The 15,569-nt window shown below is 49.6% G+C and overlaps 1 protein-coding gene across 2 annotated transcripts in view; it reads left to right on the plus strand.

The window, feature by feature from the left end:
* IGSF9B (immunoglobulin superfamily member 9B) overlaps positions 1-3,600 on the plus strand; it is a 49,285-nt gene extending 45,685 nt beyond the window's left edge. For both annotated transcript variants that reach the window (XM_040992631.1, XM_040992632.1), the window contains exons 19-20: positions 1,031-1,152; positions 3,392-3,600. In XM_040992631.1, coding sequence (XP_040848565.1) covers positions 1,031-1,152; positions 3,392-3,600 — 331 coding nt within the window. The remainder of the gene's footprint in view (positions 1-1,030; positions 1,153-3,391) is intronic.
* Positions 3,601-15,569: the final 11,969 nt, after the last annotated feature.

Consider the following 15,569-nt stretch of genomic DNA (forward strand, 5'->3'; position numbering starts at 1 on the left):
GTTCTGTGTCTTGCTGCCTCCTGATTCCTCAGGTTCCAAGCTGGGCTTACTTTGAGAATTGGCACTGATAACATGGCTCTTAGGCTTTTTTCTCTTAGGACTTCTAAATCATTCTCTGCCTTGTGCAGACTGTTACAGACACCCCCCTGCCTGCACTCCTCTTTGGTCCCTTCTGTTACCTGGGTTGTACAAGCTCTGGGTAAGTGGTTGTGTTCTAATCATGCAGTCAGTGCCTCAGGTAAAGGACAAAATCTTTTCCATAAACTGGGGTAGAGAAAGCGAGGCTTATGCACACAGGTCTCCTCTCCCAAGAGCCTCAGTCTCTGTTGAATCTTCAAATGCAGGGATTTTCTGGACACTCCTGACAGACCACTAGGGCACAGCGAGGCTGCCAGGATCTGGATACCCTAATTGTAATACTCTACTTCCCCCTCCTTCTGTTTTCTTATATGATGGAGAAAATCTGAGCCTGGTCCACAGAGGATCATGGTGACAACCCTGCTGAGAAGTGATGTTCGCTGGGAGCTGCTGAGGCACGGCCTGAGTCTTGCAGGCAGGGAAGAAGCTGGAGTTTGTGGAGTTTCTGTCTCCCTGGGCAGTGTGTGTCCCTTTCGGTTGGAACTGCAGTTAATCTCCTGCCTTAATCTGCCCTTTTGCTTTACATTTAATGGCCTTGGTTATGATGATTTCTAGGAACTTCCGACGTTGAACCTGCTTCCTTGCCTTGACACTTAACTCATCCCAGCTTGAGTGATGCATGCTGGGGCTTCCTATTAAAGTCTTTCTCTTCCTCTTCTAGGATCTTCTGGTTGCTCCACAGGTTGATTTCCATCTGAGGTAGGCCACTTGCTGCTGGAGCGCTCTGCTGGGTTTTCTCTTTTCTAGGAGCACTAGAAAGGCAGTGACAAGGAACCATGGCAGACGCCTGAACCCTCCTTTCATGGGCCAGCTACCCGGCTTTCTTCCAGTCCCTCTTGCAAAGCTCCCTCCTCTGGGAGCTGACGTGTTCCTCTCTAATTGTCCCTTCCAGAACTCTATCGCCTGTACCCGGGAACGCTGCCGCACCTGAGAGGCTGGAAGCTCTGAAATACCAACGGATAAAGAAGCCCAAAAAGTCCTGCAAGGGCTCCTCGAAGTCAAAGAAACGATCCGGTAAATGGTGGGAAGCACCCATTCCTCTCTTTCCACCTGGTCCGGCTGTTGCGAAGACGGCTGGCCTCAGGACCCCCAACCTTGGGTTTTCTCAAGCATTGGATCCGCCAGCTTCTCTTGTTCTTGGTTTCTTTTTTTTTTTTCTGACATGAATTTTCAAGTAATACACAGATACAGTTTTCATGTAAGAAATAGAAAGATGAGAATCTTTGGTTGCCCTCTTAGTTCATTTCCTCCCACCTAGGAAATGAAAGTGATGGCTTTCATTAGCGTGTGTGCCTTCAGAACTTTTTTCCATGCATACCGCTTTGGAAGATGTATCGTGTGATTTGAGTATGTTTGCAAACAGTAGATTAGGCTCATTTTAACCTCAATCTGCAGTGTACTTTGCAAACATCTCTGAAGTCTTACCTATTTCTCACCTGTCATCTCAGTTCTTCCGGTTGAGCCTGATAACGCTGGGGCCCCCGTTTTCTACTCAGGGCATTTCATGGTGTGATCCCTCACTGTAGATTGATCAAATTTTTCTTGTGACAATGGAATCCATTTCTCTTTTCCCACGGAAAGTACATCTCTATGGAAATATGTCTAATGCTTGTCGGGCAGCGTTAGGTAGTTTCTCAGCACAAGGAGAATTCCACCCTCTGTTAGACATTCAGGAATCGCTGAATACTTACCACATATTCCCTTGCTGAATGCTTCCTTTGTATCTGTTGTGCAGTGACTTTCTGGACAGGGTTCCCATAGAGTACTGTCCAGCGGTTTCTGGGACAGGGGATAACTTAGGCTGACGGTGCAGCATCCCTTAGCAATCCATGGATGGCGATGCTAAGGCAGAGAAAAAGAGAAGGATTTTACAGGGATTGGATGATAAGGAGCCTCAACATGATATTCTAACTCATCTAAGTCCATTTCAGCGTAAGGACCAACTATATCTGCGTATTTGTAATTTATCTATTTATTGGAAGAAGAGACCCTGCCTCAGCTGTGTGTTGCCTCTCTTGTGCTTTGGTGTCTGCTGACCATGCTCTTCCCTGAGGTCAAGGCTCATTTAGCTGCTTGCTGAATATGCACTTGGGTCTTCTGTGAGCCTTTAAAAATATCCGTGATAGTGTTACTGATGATCCTCACCAGTTTTGCTTCTTTTCAACTCTTCCTCTACTTATTTATTTTATTTGCACTTGCTTAGGAAGGCTCTCTGCACTTCACTTTCTGTCCTATACCCCTGTATCCAAATTACTTGGTGAGGTTTTTATCAGTATTTCCCAAAATCTGCCGTGTCTGCCATCTCCACTACTAGAAGTGAGTTCTGACTCCTTCTCCCCTCCTGTCGTGACTGTCTCACTCCCTTTGCCCCAACCTTGCTCTTTCTAGTGTGTTCTATATGCTGTGACCATCCTCTGTCATGAGCATATCTCAGACACACACACACTTTTGCTCAACATCCTCCATGAGGGTTCTCTTACAGACCATATTTCAAATTTCTAACCAATCTGAAACCTCTTACCTGCTTGCTGGGGTGCCCTCCAGCTCTGATGCCCTTCCTTCTTTCTGAAACACCCCTCTTTTCCCTTCCTTCTGTGGGGGACCATTTGGTCATTCTCCCTTGCTCCTGTGAAAGGCCCCATAATTCAATATTCAACTCAGATGTTAACCCTCTGAGGGGCAGAAGCAGGGACTTAATCACTGGCTATTACATGATCCTTATTTTAAATTACTCTGTCTAGCTCTTTTAGTATCTGAAAACAGTTTGTCTCTTCCTCCTGACATGAAATCATAATCTTCCCGAAAGCAAAAGCTTTCTCTCAATAGGACCATGAGGTAGAGCTGTGGCTCTGGCCTTGCAGACAGGTTCCTGGCTGTCTTTGTTGCATCGAATCCAAATCCTGTACCAAGTTGGGGTGGATGAGAAAAAAACCATATTGAGCCCCAACCTGTTCTCGGAAGTTCTGCCCTATAGGATCAAGAATGATACCTGGGACCTGGGAGAAACTAAACAAGAAATAAGGATTGACAAAACCCAAGAGTCTGCAGAAAGAAAGCACACATCTGTCCTACCTTCCTGACCCTGGTTGCAAAGCAGGCAGCAAGAGTGTGGGCTGCTTGCTGTACTTGGGTAGTGAATTGGAATCTGTTGCATATTAGAATCTTGGATTCCGAAGGTGAGTGTTAAGGCTATGCCCTTCCTTCTCACCCTCTCTTTTTTCTTTTTCTTCTCACACCTACACCCTTTGCCTAGATGGTTCTGCCTCCCAGGCTCAGCAGCCTCCCAACTCTCAGGTTCTGTGGCCCGACGAAGCTGTCTGCCTCCGGAAGAAGAAGAGACACTCTCGCCCTGACCCCTTTGCCCGACTCTCGGACTTGTGCCACCGTCAGCTTCCAGAAGACCAGACGGCCATCCTCACTAGCGTGGACCACGATGACCCAGGCCACGCCACTCTGCTGTGACCCACCTCTCCTCTAAGTGTCCCCAGGGCGCTGGGCGCTGGGCTGAGTAGGCAGGGTGGGACTGCATGTGGGGACTTTGTCTTCCTCTGTCTGCTCAAAGGGGTACCCAGACCTCTGTCCTGGCTGCCTTCTCTGGCAGACAGGAGTGCCCCCATTTCCTGGTCCCTGGGCGCTGTCTATGGAACAGAGGGCTGAGGACACATCTTCCACCCAGAGGTCAGGGAGAGAATTGGGGACAGGGAGGCCTCTGTCTTTTTCCACCTCTCCCCTTTTCACTGGGTTGATTTTTCTTCCCTCTTAAAATGTCTTTGGAAGTCAAGGCAATGGATATGCTGCCCTCTGCTACTATTTTAGTTCTTTGAGCCCTGGAAGAGGACTGAACTTCGTCCTGTCTTCCAAATTCCACAGATCTATAGATATAGATACAAATGCACGTGTGTAGCTGGTAGACCACTCTATGTGTCTAAATGCACTGAAGCAAGCGCTCTTTCTGTGGCTCATGAAGGCAGGTAGGAGAGGGCGGTGGACGGTGAGGTCTATAGCGCGGTGCTAGCAGCTGGCTGGCAGGGAGCCCTCCTACCCCCCTGGGGATTATCCGTCCTGAAACAGAACTCACGCCTCTTGGCACAGCTCCCATGTAGAGCAGGAGCGAGGTGGGTCTGCTGCAGTGCTAACTGCCTGTTCTGGTGGCGGGGTGGGGGTGGGGGTTCAGCAATGAGGCACTATAAAAACTAAACATGAGCCTTTGATGCTTGGTTCCTGATGAAGAAAGGGTAACCAGGCACAGGCCAACTGGCTTCTTCCTTCCTTCCACAGTTTGGCGCATGCTACAGAAATAGAAGCTGCTTATCATGGGGCTGACAGGCACCAGTTCCAGGTCATCCTTTGGTCCCCCATGGGCCAGCTGGGCCAGGAGCCTTGTGGCCAAAGGGTCTGGTTCTGGAGCTCCTTGTGCCATCACCGCCTGCCACGGCTTTATTTATATCCTTCCTGGCTCTGTGCTCTCTGAGCGCCGCCCTAGGGTTGCTGACTGGATCCTCCTTCTCCTTTGTGGGAGCTAATTCTGCAGATTGATTAATTGCCACGTGTGTAGAGCCTGCTTGCCTTCCCAAGCTTGTCACGGGCGGGCTCTTCTCTGCACTGTGGATACAAGCTCCGATACGGTGGGATCAGATAAGGCTGGGTGCCTTGGTTGAGGCACCCTAGATCCCTGACTTTCCGCTGTTAAGTAGAGCTGGCTGAGGCACAGGAATGCTGGGAGAGGGCTGGACGCAGGGGCCCAGGCCCTGATCCTTCCTTCGCCAACACCTTGTCCTACTTCAAGCTATTAGCACCCAGATGCTTCTGTGCGGTCATCTTCCTGCTGAGATACGTTCTCTCTTCCAATCAGCTCATGGTGCTGCCCAAGAATGGCTTCCAAGGCCAAGGGTGGGGGAAGACAGGTCGCCTTCTCTCCCCCTCATCTTCTGCAGTGGCCTACCCTACTGAGCTGACCACGGTAAGGGTGGCAGCTAGGTTCCTTGAAGTATTTCCTTCTTGGTGCTGCTGTCTTGGTAGGTCTGAGGGCATCTACCTCGCACCGCCTGCCTGCCTGGATGTTAGCCACATCAAGGGCCAAAAGGGCTGCTGCTGGTGGTTCAGTCTGATGGCGCAGAGGCAGGCGCGCAGCCAGATGACGTAGGAGGCGGGGCCTCCACGGTCTGCAAGTGGATTCTCCCGCAGTTCTGGGGCCCTGGTGCTTCGTTCTCTTGCCTAGCGAGCCAGGGACTGGTTCTACCCTTGAGGCTCTGCCAGGCTAGCCACACCTTCTATAGTGTATTTCCAAACATGTGCAAGAGCTGCCAAGGACGGAGTTTATGTCTGGGCCTTGGCCGTGCAGCCTTGAGGTGGACCGGACATTCTGGCTCATTCCCTTCTCTGGGGTGGCGTCAGAATCCGCATGAGCTTCAGCAGTCCTCCGGTGTTTGCAAGAGTGCAGCCAGATGACTCTGTTCCCTTCAGAGTCCGCACTACCTCTGTCACCGTGCCATGATGTGACGGAGGGGCTGTGGGGCACAGGCCTGCCTGGATCAGCCTAAGCGAGCGGTTTGTGTGTAGCTTTGGTCTGCCCTTATGGAGATGGAGGGCCCAGGCTCTGGGATGGGTGTGAGTGGGATTGGAGTTTCAGGGCTCAAGTCTGCAGTTTCAGCCAGCCTTTCCAAGCCCAGTCTTGGGAATTTTGTGTCCTGGGGTTAGACAAGAAGAGAGGAGGTGGAAGGCTTTGCTTCCCTGGGACATCATGAGGGCCGAGGCACCTCAGCCTTGGCTTGCTTGTGTTTTCCGGGAGCTCTGGTGATTCCAAAGGTGCTGACTCTTTTCCTTTTGGTTCTGTGGATGCCCCGCACCTCAGTAACAGCTACACCGCAGGAGCTGAGCTGCAGTGTCTGAAGGTCTGGCTAGTTCCTGGCCAAGACCTGCTTCACACAGGGGGGTTTCTCCTTGGTGTGTGTCATGGAACCATCCTGAAGCCTGGGAGCTGTTTAAGCCCTTCCTGTAGGGACTACAGTGGACTCTGGCCAAGTGCAGTCTCCTGGGTCCTGGAGAGGGAAGGTGAAGCTGTCACAGGTGCATACTCGGTGGGCACCTGGGTGATGGGGTGGTGTGGATGTGTGCATGAAGGGGGCATATCTATTTCTAGGGACCAAAATCCTTCGTACTAGGCTTTTGCGACAGAACAACAACCACATCTAAGCTTCCTAGGACTCTCACACTCTGTGGGAGATCTTATCATCTAAACTTGACCTAGGGCTTTGAGCCTCACAGGAATTGTCTCTTGCGCAGACCTGGTCCCAGGTCTCAGATTTTCTACCGCTTCCGTCTGTGTCTTGGCTGGAAGTAGTGGCCGTTTCCATGTCGGGAAGAGTGAAACCATCTTCCAAGGGGCCTGCAGATTTTAGGGAAGAAGATGAGCGAACAGGATGAACAAGGCAAGTCCTACTTCTTGACTGCTGCCCCAGTGTGCTACCTGGCTTTGAGGGGAGCCCTACATGAGATCAGTTACTTGTGGTGCCATGCCAGGTGACCAGCCTGCCTCCCTGGTAGCTTTCTTTGAAAGTCCAGGGGACACAAAGGGACTGCCCTCTGCTCCAGGGGGGCTGACTGGGCCCTGGCATTCAGCAGGAGTGGCTTCAGTCAGGGATTTGGATTTGCAGTCTGGGTTCTGTCCTTATTTTAGGTTTGTGATCTGAAACATTCCGGCTTGAACTGATTTCCGTTGTTTATTTATGTGTGCTTCTCATACAGAGAGAGCCAGAGAAGGTTCATACATGGAATTTTCTGATTGTTTTCCTTCTAATTCTTGTTCTTTGGCATGGCTGGCAAAAACCATAGCTTGAGAAGAGAGAGATCAGCTTCACAGAGCATCTTATGTCTTTGCCACTGCTCAGGATTAAAATCCATGACTGGAGTGTCTGTGGCTGTAGCTGTTTCTTCCAGGGTTCTTAACAAAAGCCTTTGGGGACTTTGGGGTGGGCTGGGGAATTGTATATAAAGTGTATTTTATTTGTATGTAGAAAAGCCTTGGAAAAGAGGAGCTAACAGTTAATCTTGGCCTGCTTTGCATGTCATGGAGCTTTGAATGGCATCTCAAGGATTGTTGGGGAAATCGAAGGGCAGGGATGGGTGGGACTGTGGGAGACTCCTGCTGTTCTTGCTGGAAACCACACAATCCTGTTGCTACCCCTGGTCAGTTCTGCCTTTGCATCTGCTCCGGAATGAGGTCAGAGCAGGCTCCCCTGGGATGGACAGCCAGAACCCCGTGGAGCCATCTGTTGCTTTGCAGTGATGGCTGTAGGTCAGATCTAGACTGAATGTGAGAATTGATGGGGACAGGGCTGTTCCGAGAGAGGGAGTGGAGAGCTGGGGTGTAGAGCCCCTGGTTGTTTCTGATGTATGTGAGGCTAGAAGAACTGGAGAAAATGTGTTCAGTAGTCTGGAGTAGGAATCTCAGGAGACAGAAGACAAAGACAGGATTCAAGTATTATCACTCTCTAGGTAACCCCAGGGGGATCATCATGGTAGAGGGTGAGGCTGGAATGACAGCCGTGAAATGCGTGTGGGGCCGGGGAAGGAGGAGTGGCATCATGGAGAGCAGATGGGCAGTGGGCCTGGCACACAGGCCCAGGCTGGACCTGAAGTCTTGTTTCTTTGCTGAACTCCTTCTTCTAGAACTGGCCTCTTACGCAAGTGCCCAAACAAAACACAGCCATCTTCTTTGTCCTGTGTTTTTATTGGTGCTGGTCCTCATTCCCAAAAGCTGGGTGACTTGTCTTGCAATATCCATCCAATCTCCAGCTGTTCGTCATGAGCAAGGAAGAACAGCTCTTGCCTAGCACCGTGTGCTGCTTTCACATGCACAGCAGGCAGCCTTCCTGGCATCTTCTGCCACTTGAACATGTGCACGAGGCACTCACTGGTGGTGATGATGGAGAGCAGAGGTGTCCAGGCTTCTGCATGTATCACTTCCTTCTAGAAGCACAGAGCAGGTCCTGAAGCTACACTGAAGCATTGTACCTAGGTCGTTTGTTCTTCTTTTCTCTTCTGGAAGATGAATGAAGTCACCGGTCACATGGTTGTGATAGAAGGGTGAAGAAATCTCACTCAGAAACAGGGACCAGCCATGCTTCTTTCCTTCATGTCAACCAACTCTGTTTCTTTTTGTCAAGAGACAGAATTACAAATCTCTTCTTTGGAAGAAGTTATTAACCAAGTGTCAAAGTCCAGGCTTGACCTCAGTACTTTTACCAATTTGATACTTGGTAGGGGGGTCTGTTTGCTATCTCTCCCCCTGCCTGTAGTAAACCTACACTGGTCCAGAGCTGCCTCAGTCCTGGGCCCCTGTCTCTACCTTCAAGCCAGTCTCTTGGAAAGAAACAGTATCCCTGCCACATATTTTGTGTATTGGGTTGCCAAGAAATAGAAGTTTTTAATGACCTTATTTTAAGCCAATGAAATGCCTCCCATTTGACCAAATCTGGCTTAAAGATATCCCATACCTCAAGGTTTTCTGTGCAGGATAAGCAACAGTTCAACACCTGAGCAATGTTGACCATGCCTTAGAGAAGGAAAGTTAGGGCCTCTTTGCGGACAGACACTTTGGCAAGCTAGGATCCAGCCACTGCAGCGTTACTGTTCGGTGGCAACAGCTGCAGTTGTGGTTTAGCAAGAGCTGAGGTCAGCATGGAGCCATGGCTGGGAGACCTAATTTGGAGGGTTTCAGCAAAGTCTCACGGGTTCTGAATGCCAGATAACAGTATCTTGTGTATGTGCCTGTTCCAGCCCACCAGATGCTGGCATGACTGACTCACTGAGCCTGTTTCGCTTCAAGAAATGTGCTCACAAATCCCTACCATTTCCCGGCACTGGATTTCCTTGGGTGAGCTCTCCTTTCCAGCCTACATGTAGATACACTTGTGAGGTTTCCTGTCTTTGCTTCTCTACCTTATGGTCCAAGGGATCTTGCTCATTTTTTTGCCATGGGGAGGTGGTCGAGTGGAAAAGGGATATGCATTGTCAGCCTTAGACATACCACAACATCTGTGGACCGTGTGTGTGGTTTCACATAAGTGGATAAAAGGGGCAGGAGTATGAAGCTGAACTTGCTGGTAAGGAGGGCCTAGGGGCCTACTTGTATGAGACCTTATTTCCTTGGGAAAACATTGGCAATCACTTTATCAGTGAAGATCTCTTGCCCACTGTGGACATCGAGAGGTCTGCCAGGAGGTGACGATGTCCTGGTTGGGTCAGAGAAGTGGGTTGCTTGACCTGTCCCTCTGCAGGTGCTGGCTGTCTCTGGTCTCTAACCTCCAGCCAGATGTCTACTGTGGTGTTCCTTTCTTGGGTTCAAGAAGTGGGTGGTGTGTGTGTGTGTGTGTGTGTGTGTGTGTGTGTGTGAGTGTTTGGTTTGTGAAGTAGTGTGTGTTTGGGCATATGAGTGTAGGGTAGCATCTGTATGTGTGCTGTATAATTATGTATGATGTATTTTGGTAGTATGATAGGTGTGTGTATGATAGGTGTGGGTGCTGTCTGTGTATGTGTGTGAAGTGTGACATAAGTGTGTGGTTTGTACATTGTGTAAGACTTGTGGGGACACACTGATATACATGAGTAGCATCAAGCCTAGGAGATCTTAGATGGCTCTTTGCTAGACCACTTGTGGGAGGAGGGTCACATTAGTGATATGCCGTCTTTAGTGCATTTTTTAATGGGAATTGTATATAAAATTATATACACATATATAATTTTGTCTATTTTAAGCAGAGAGGGGAACTTATATGGGAGGGGGAGGGTACATGGATAAGATGCAATAGTGGTAGCTGGAGAGCAACAGGAGGATGTCTGTGTGGGGAGTTAGGCGAGCAGGCAGGCTAGGTGGGGCGCTTGCTCTCCACATACGTATATAACTATAAAGAAACCTATAGAAAGTCTAGTTATCTATCTTACCTATATATCTGTATATCTGTATGAAGTCATAGTTTGCTTTATTTTTGTACCTGTGCTTAGAGATGTCTCGAGCAGTGCCACTTTCCCCGGGTGGTCTGGGGTACTAGCTCATGCCTTGATGCTGCCTCCTTCCCCGCCATTCCTGGGACACGCACTCCTTGTTCAGAATTGCCTGGGTTACTCTGATGGGAATATGTATATATGAATCACATTTCAAATAACAAAACATATAATTCACCCACGAAAGGCCAAGTGAGGTACAGATTGGGGGGGGGGGCTTCTGGAACCAGTTCCCTGTGTCACAGGAAAGGGATTCCGACTTGAAAGCTTTGGCAGAGGTGCTGTACACAGTGTGGGTGACAGACACTCTGACCCCATCCCCTGTGGTTGACACTGGTCACTGGGAAAGAACGGGGAGGTGGCTCCCCTGGTACTCGCAGCTCCTCGGGAATGTGGCGGGAGAGGGTGGGTCTGTGTGGTTGACTGCGTGGGCTCAGTCTTAGAGAAGACACAACCTAGAGAATATTACTGCAGGTTCTTGGAACCAGTGTGAATGTGACATCTGGTGGAAATATATCATGTAGGCTTTTTTTTTTTTCAATGATTTCTAATTGGAAAATAAAGTGCCGTTGGAGTTGGACTGGTCCAACCCTGGGATCTGGAGTGAGGGTTGGAAGTGACAGGTTTGTATGGACCTGACTGGGAGGGTGGGTGATGCTGTAACCTTCCTTCTGGAAATCAGCCTGCGTCTTCCAAAGCTGAACCAGAACTTGAAAGAACTGGACCCCGAACAGCAGATTTGGGAGAGCAAGGGTTCACTTGTGTTTGAGCAGGAAACTGTCACCTGAGAATACCTCTCTGAGAATTCTAGACCTCACACCCATGTGGCAAGGTCACATGGCTTGCAGCCTCGGCAGGCATCTCCTGGGTGCTAGTTCTCTTCTAATTTGCCAAGAGCTCCAAGTGATGTGTTTGAAGCTAGCAAGGGGCCAGATGGTGCAGGCAGCCAGGAGATTCCTGACTGCGATCTCTTCACTCTTATCCCTGCTGATCCTGTGAGAAAAGGCAATACTAAACCCTCTTCTGCAACCGACCTGCCATGCTGTCACTGAGAGCCTGTCTGTGAGGTCGGATCCCTGGAGAAATCCCGATGCCCGCTTCACATTGTGGGTGCACCATGAGAAGAGGGCTTGAGTTTTGAAGCTGCAGTCTAACTCTTGACCTTCATGCGACTTCATGCTCTGTCTTTGGGTCCCCAGGATCATCTGCTCACAACCCCTGCCTTGTTCCAAGGACACTCAGGGGATATGGGCTCCGTCCTTGCAACACTGCAAGGACTCCAGTACTAGGTTCAATGGCTGTGTGTTCATTCTTGCTGGAGGCCCTCCTACAGTTCATCGGGAAGTCAGTGGCAGGACGCAGCCAAATGTTTCATGTAAGATTCATCAGGGAGGTTAAGAGGAAGGGCCATAATTACTTGTCCCCCGGCCCAAGCCACCAAAGGGTCCACATAGAGAGGACTTCCCATTCTTTCTTTGGTTCTCAGACCACCCTCTCCTCTGTAGACACTGACTCACTTCCAGAAGACATGCAACAGCAGAGCAGATCACTTCTTCAGCACCACAGACACCTTGGAGGCTCCTGCTTCCAGGAGGTTCTGGGTGGCCCTATCCCCTAGCGTCTTTCCGCTGAGCCCCAGCCTCAAGCCCGAGACACTTTAGCAGCATTAAAGTGTATGAGGTTCAGAGAATATACATGTTGCCACCTCCTTCCCCAACCTCCTACTGGACTCTTTATTTTGAGGAGAAAAAGGGAAGGCAAGGTTGTAGCTCTTCTCTTGAAATTCTGACTGCTGGAAACGTTGTGCTTCCCTGGGTCCTGTCTATGTCCCAGCCCTCAGGAGGGTGGGGGAGAGGATGGGTAGCTCAGATTCCATCTCCAGGCTTGTTGGCACAGAGGGCCAAGGGGCTGGGACCTATTTCCTATATGTTGGTTAAGACGGTTTTCCTCTTTCTGAACCTCTCAGTTAAGGGGGCAGATGGAGGTAAGGGGTGCCTTGACGAAGTCTCCGAGGTACACAGCCACTGTAGGAACCCAAGATGTCCCATTACACTTGTGGACACCATCCTGGGTCTCCACACAGTGTAAGGGATGTTGAGTTTTGGTGCTTTTCCTTGGTGGTAGGAAGTGGGAGAAATCCATCAAGTTATTTTCATTTTGCTACCTCTATTGTGTGGAATGGGAGTTGGAAGTAGCCCTGGGAGTCGCTCTGAATGAACAGCAAGGACTCGTCCTTGCTCCTAATCTCACCAACTCCTTGGGAAGGGGAAAACAGCTCATTGCCTTGGGGTCTGCTCTAGCTGCTGGGCCCTTCTACTCCCCTCTACTGCCAATGCTGACGTTAAACCACCCTGAGCAAAGTCAGAGCAGGGAGTGGGGAACAGGAGAGCCAGCATGTCATGGTTCCTATTAGTTAGGTCGGCGGGGCGGGGGTCTCCCCTGGCATCTAGCAAAGTGGTACAGAGCCCAGACAATGGGAGGGAATGCTTTGAGACTGACTGGCATGACACCCTTCTTTACTGAGTTGTAGGCATCCATGTCAAGAAGTCTTCAAGTCCCACATAGACTAGATGTCTTAGTTGCCACGTGGGGCTGGGGATGGAGGATGTGGACAGGGTGTGCCTCGACCAGACGCTCCCTCTTCTCCAAGCGACACGAAGGGACGCCATCCCACGTCCTGGCAGCACCTGTCAGCCCCTTTGCTCTTCCACTTCCTCTCTCCCACCAGGAGGGGCTGAATCATCTGGACCTAATTCTTCATATGAATTTATACCATGTCACCTGATGGCTCACAGACACACAGGATTGGATAGGATAGGATACTACTCTTCAGGTAGTATGGGCAAGGAGGGGCTCTGACTGACAGCTCCTCCAGTCCCTTCTGGGCCCCATGCTTCTGGATGCTGACGGCCTTGTGGCTTTAGTTCTTTGCTGACAAACTGACCCAAGTTTCGTCATGAGATATATTGCTCTCATTTCGAACTCCTTCTTTCCTCCTTCAGCTTTCTTTAGGGGTTATGCCTCCATTTTCATGGCAGGTCTTCTCAAAGAGACCACCCCGACCTCGTTTCCATTTCTCGAATATTGGGTGTTACCACGTCACTGCGCTAGGGTGCTCTATGGTGCTGTTCTTGAAGAGGCCAGCTGGACCGAATAGCCTTGGTCCCCTGGTTCCTTAGATCTCGCTGTATTTTGTCTTCTAGTTTTTTTCTCCTTGGGGGTCCTTGGGGTGGGAGATTTAGGGGTGGCTTTTGTGTTGTGTGTCTCTTTTCTGTATGTCTGGACTGGTTAAGTCAGTGATGGGCAGCTGTCTTCATGGAATCGTTGGCTGACTTTGGTTCAGTATGAAAGACAAACCAACAGATTGTGCAGCTGCACACGGAATGCTTTTGCGTGTGAATCTGAACGGCAACTAGAGGCTTACTTTTCGAACTTCAGGTATGTAACTCAAAAGTAAATAAAAACACTATTTTTTCAGTAAGCTTTTTTTTTTTCCTTCTAAAAGAGGACTTAGAAATCAAACTTTTAGAACATGAAATTGGTGCTGTACCAAAGCCTTATATGAACATATTCTACCCTCTGTACAACTGTCTGGGGAACCCCTGCTCTATCACCGTCTTCTCAAAAGCCTGGGAATGCCAGTGTGGGCCCATGGGTGTGAAAGATGATGGAGATGGGACGTCACCTGCCACCTGTGCAGGCTCCGCAAGACTGGGTGTGTGCGCATGTGTGTGAGTGTGTGCATGTGTGGGAGCTTGCAGGTGCACAATGCCAAAGCAATTGCACTCATGGGAGTGTGCGAGGAGGCCCCAGGCTGGAGCAGGATGGGTGTGGGCGTGATGGGGACCTGCTGTCTCCCCTGTCCCTGGTCTCCTTCCTTTTCTTCCTGGTTGGGGAAGTAGTAAATTGGGGACAGCTGCACTCTCATCCAGGTGCTTTCTCCTCCAAGATTTCCAAAGTCTAAGCATTGCTTAAGGGGCCCTGCCAAGGCGCAGGCACATCCCACCAATCAGAGACTTGGAAGACTGGGAGGGGAATGTGTCTTCCCAAGCCCTGGCTGCATATTTTGGGGGAAGAACACTCCTCCTGCAGGTTTTACTGGGCTTGGACCTGCTTTAGTGGCCGACCCTCCTCCCCCTTCTTCCCGTTCCACTGAGGAGATCCCCCGGGAGAACACCCCTCAGCCACACCTTTTCCACGGCCCTAAGCAATAATGCCTGCCTTGGCTGCCACCAACCAGATTCCTTTGGCCTTAGGCTAAGAACCCAGTGACACCTAAATCTCAATTTGCAGCCTGCTTTAGGTCAGACTGCCGTGCCAGGCTCCACCTGCTGGCGTTTTTCAGGCTTGCAGAATACTAACCGACTCATTACCAGTAATGCTACATGGTTGTATCCTGAGTTAGACATCCAAATGAGCGAATGAGGAACAGAGAGAGAATAGAGGCACATTCCGTGACAAAGATGTGAGGCCAGTGAAGGCACCCCGGGAGTGTTGCAAGTTCAACTGATTAAAAGAAGTTTAGTATTTAATTGCTCCTCATGTAACATTACTCTGCTTCAGAAATGTTTTGTATTTTGATATAAATAAATGTTTGCTAAAAAAAAAAGATTTATTGTTTAATTTTGTAACAACTATACCTGGAAAGAATTTAATGTAACATAAACTCATTTCTGGTCTCATTGTTTCTAAACTCCAGGCTCAATGTGATTTGGAAAGATGAAGGAGTTGCTATTCATTTCTTGATCAACAGATGGGTTTCATGCTGGTGTAGAGAGTGCTGCCTAGTGGTGGGAAGGCACACATGCATGGCTCCTACCATGAGATCCTTAACACTGACAGAAGGTGATTGATTATATTACGTGAGGGAAAAGCCAACTTAGATAGAGGAGAGAGTGAGTTGCATTTTACAGTGGAATGCTGGGATGATAATAATGATAAGCTGGGTAAGCTTGGGACACCTGGGTCCAGGCCCAGCTATCCTGCCTCCGGGCCAGCTTCCTGCTGATGCATTCTTAAGAGGCAGCAGATGGTGGCCCGAATGCTTGGGTTTCTGCCACTCATGTGGGAAACCTGGCTTCCATGTGGCTGTGGCAGGCACCGGGAAGTTTACTAGTGGGTGTAGGATGTCTCCATCTGCTTTTTAAGTAGATGAAAATACGCTTTAAAAATATAAAATAGGGTGCTCAGCGCAAGTTTTGCTGAGAACATGGCATGGGAACAGTACAGCTTAAGCAAATGCTTTGATTTGCTGCTTTGACGTGCTATTTACGTTGCCTGGCCTCTGTTGGCTCTTCAATCATATAAGGTATCTTGTGTCCTTTCTTTTGAGTCCCCAACGGTCCCAGGCACTAGACCTCATACAAGAGGCACGGCTGCTGCAGTGATGCCTTGCTCTCAACCCGAGGACAGCACATGGCTTTGCTGTG

This window comes from Ochotona curzoniae, unplaced genomic scaffold, assembly GCF_017591425.1.
Source record: "Ochotona curzoniae isolate NIBS_2020 unplaced genomic scaffold, NIBS_Ocur_1.0 contig_832, whole genome shotgun sequence".
Lineage (NCBI taxonomy): Eukaryota > Metazoa > Chordata > Mammalia > Lagomorpha > Ochotonidae > Ochotona > Ochotona curzoniae.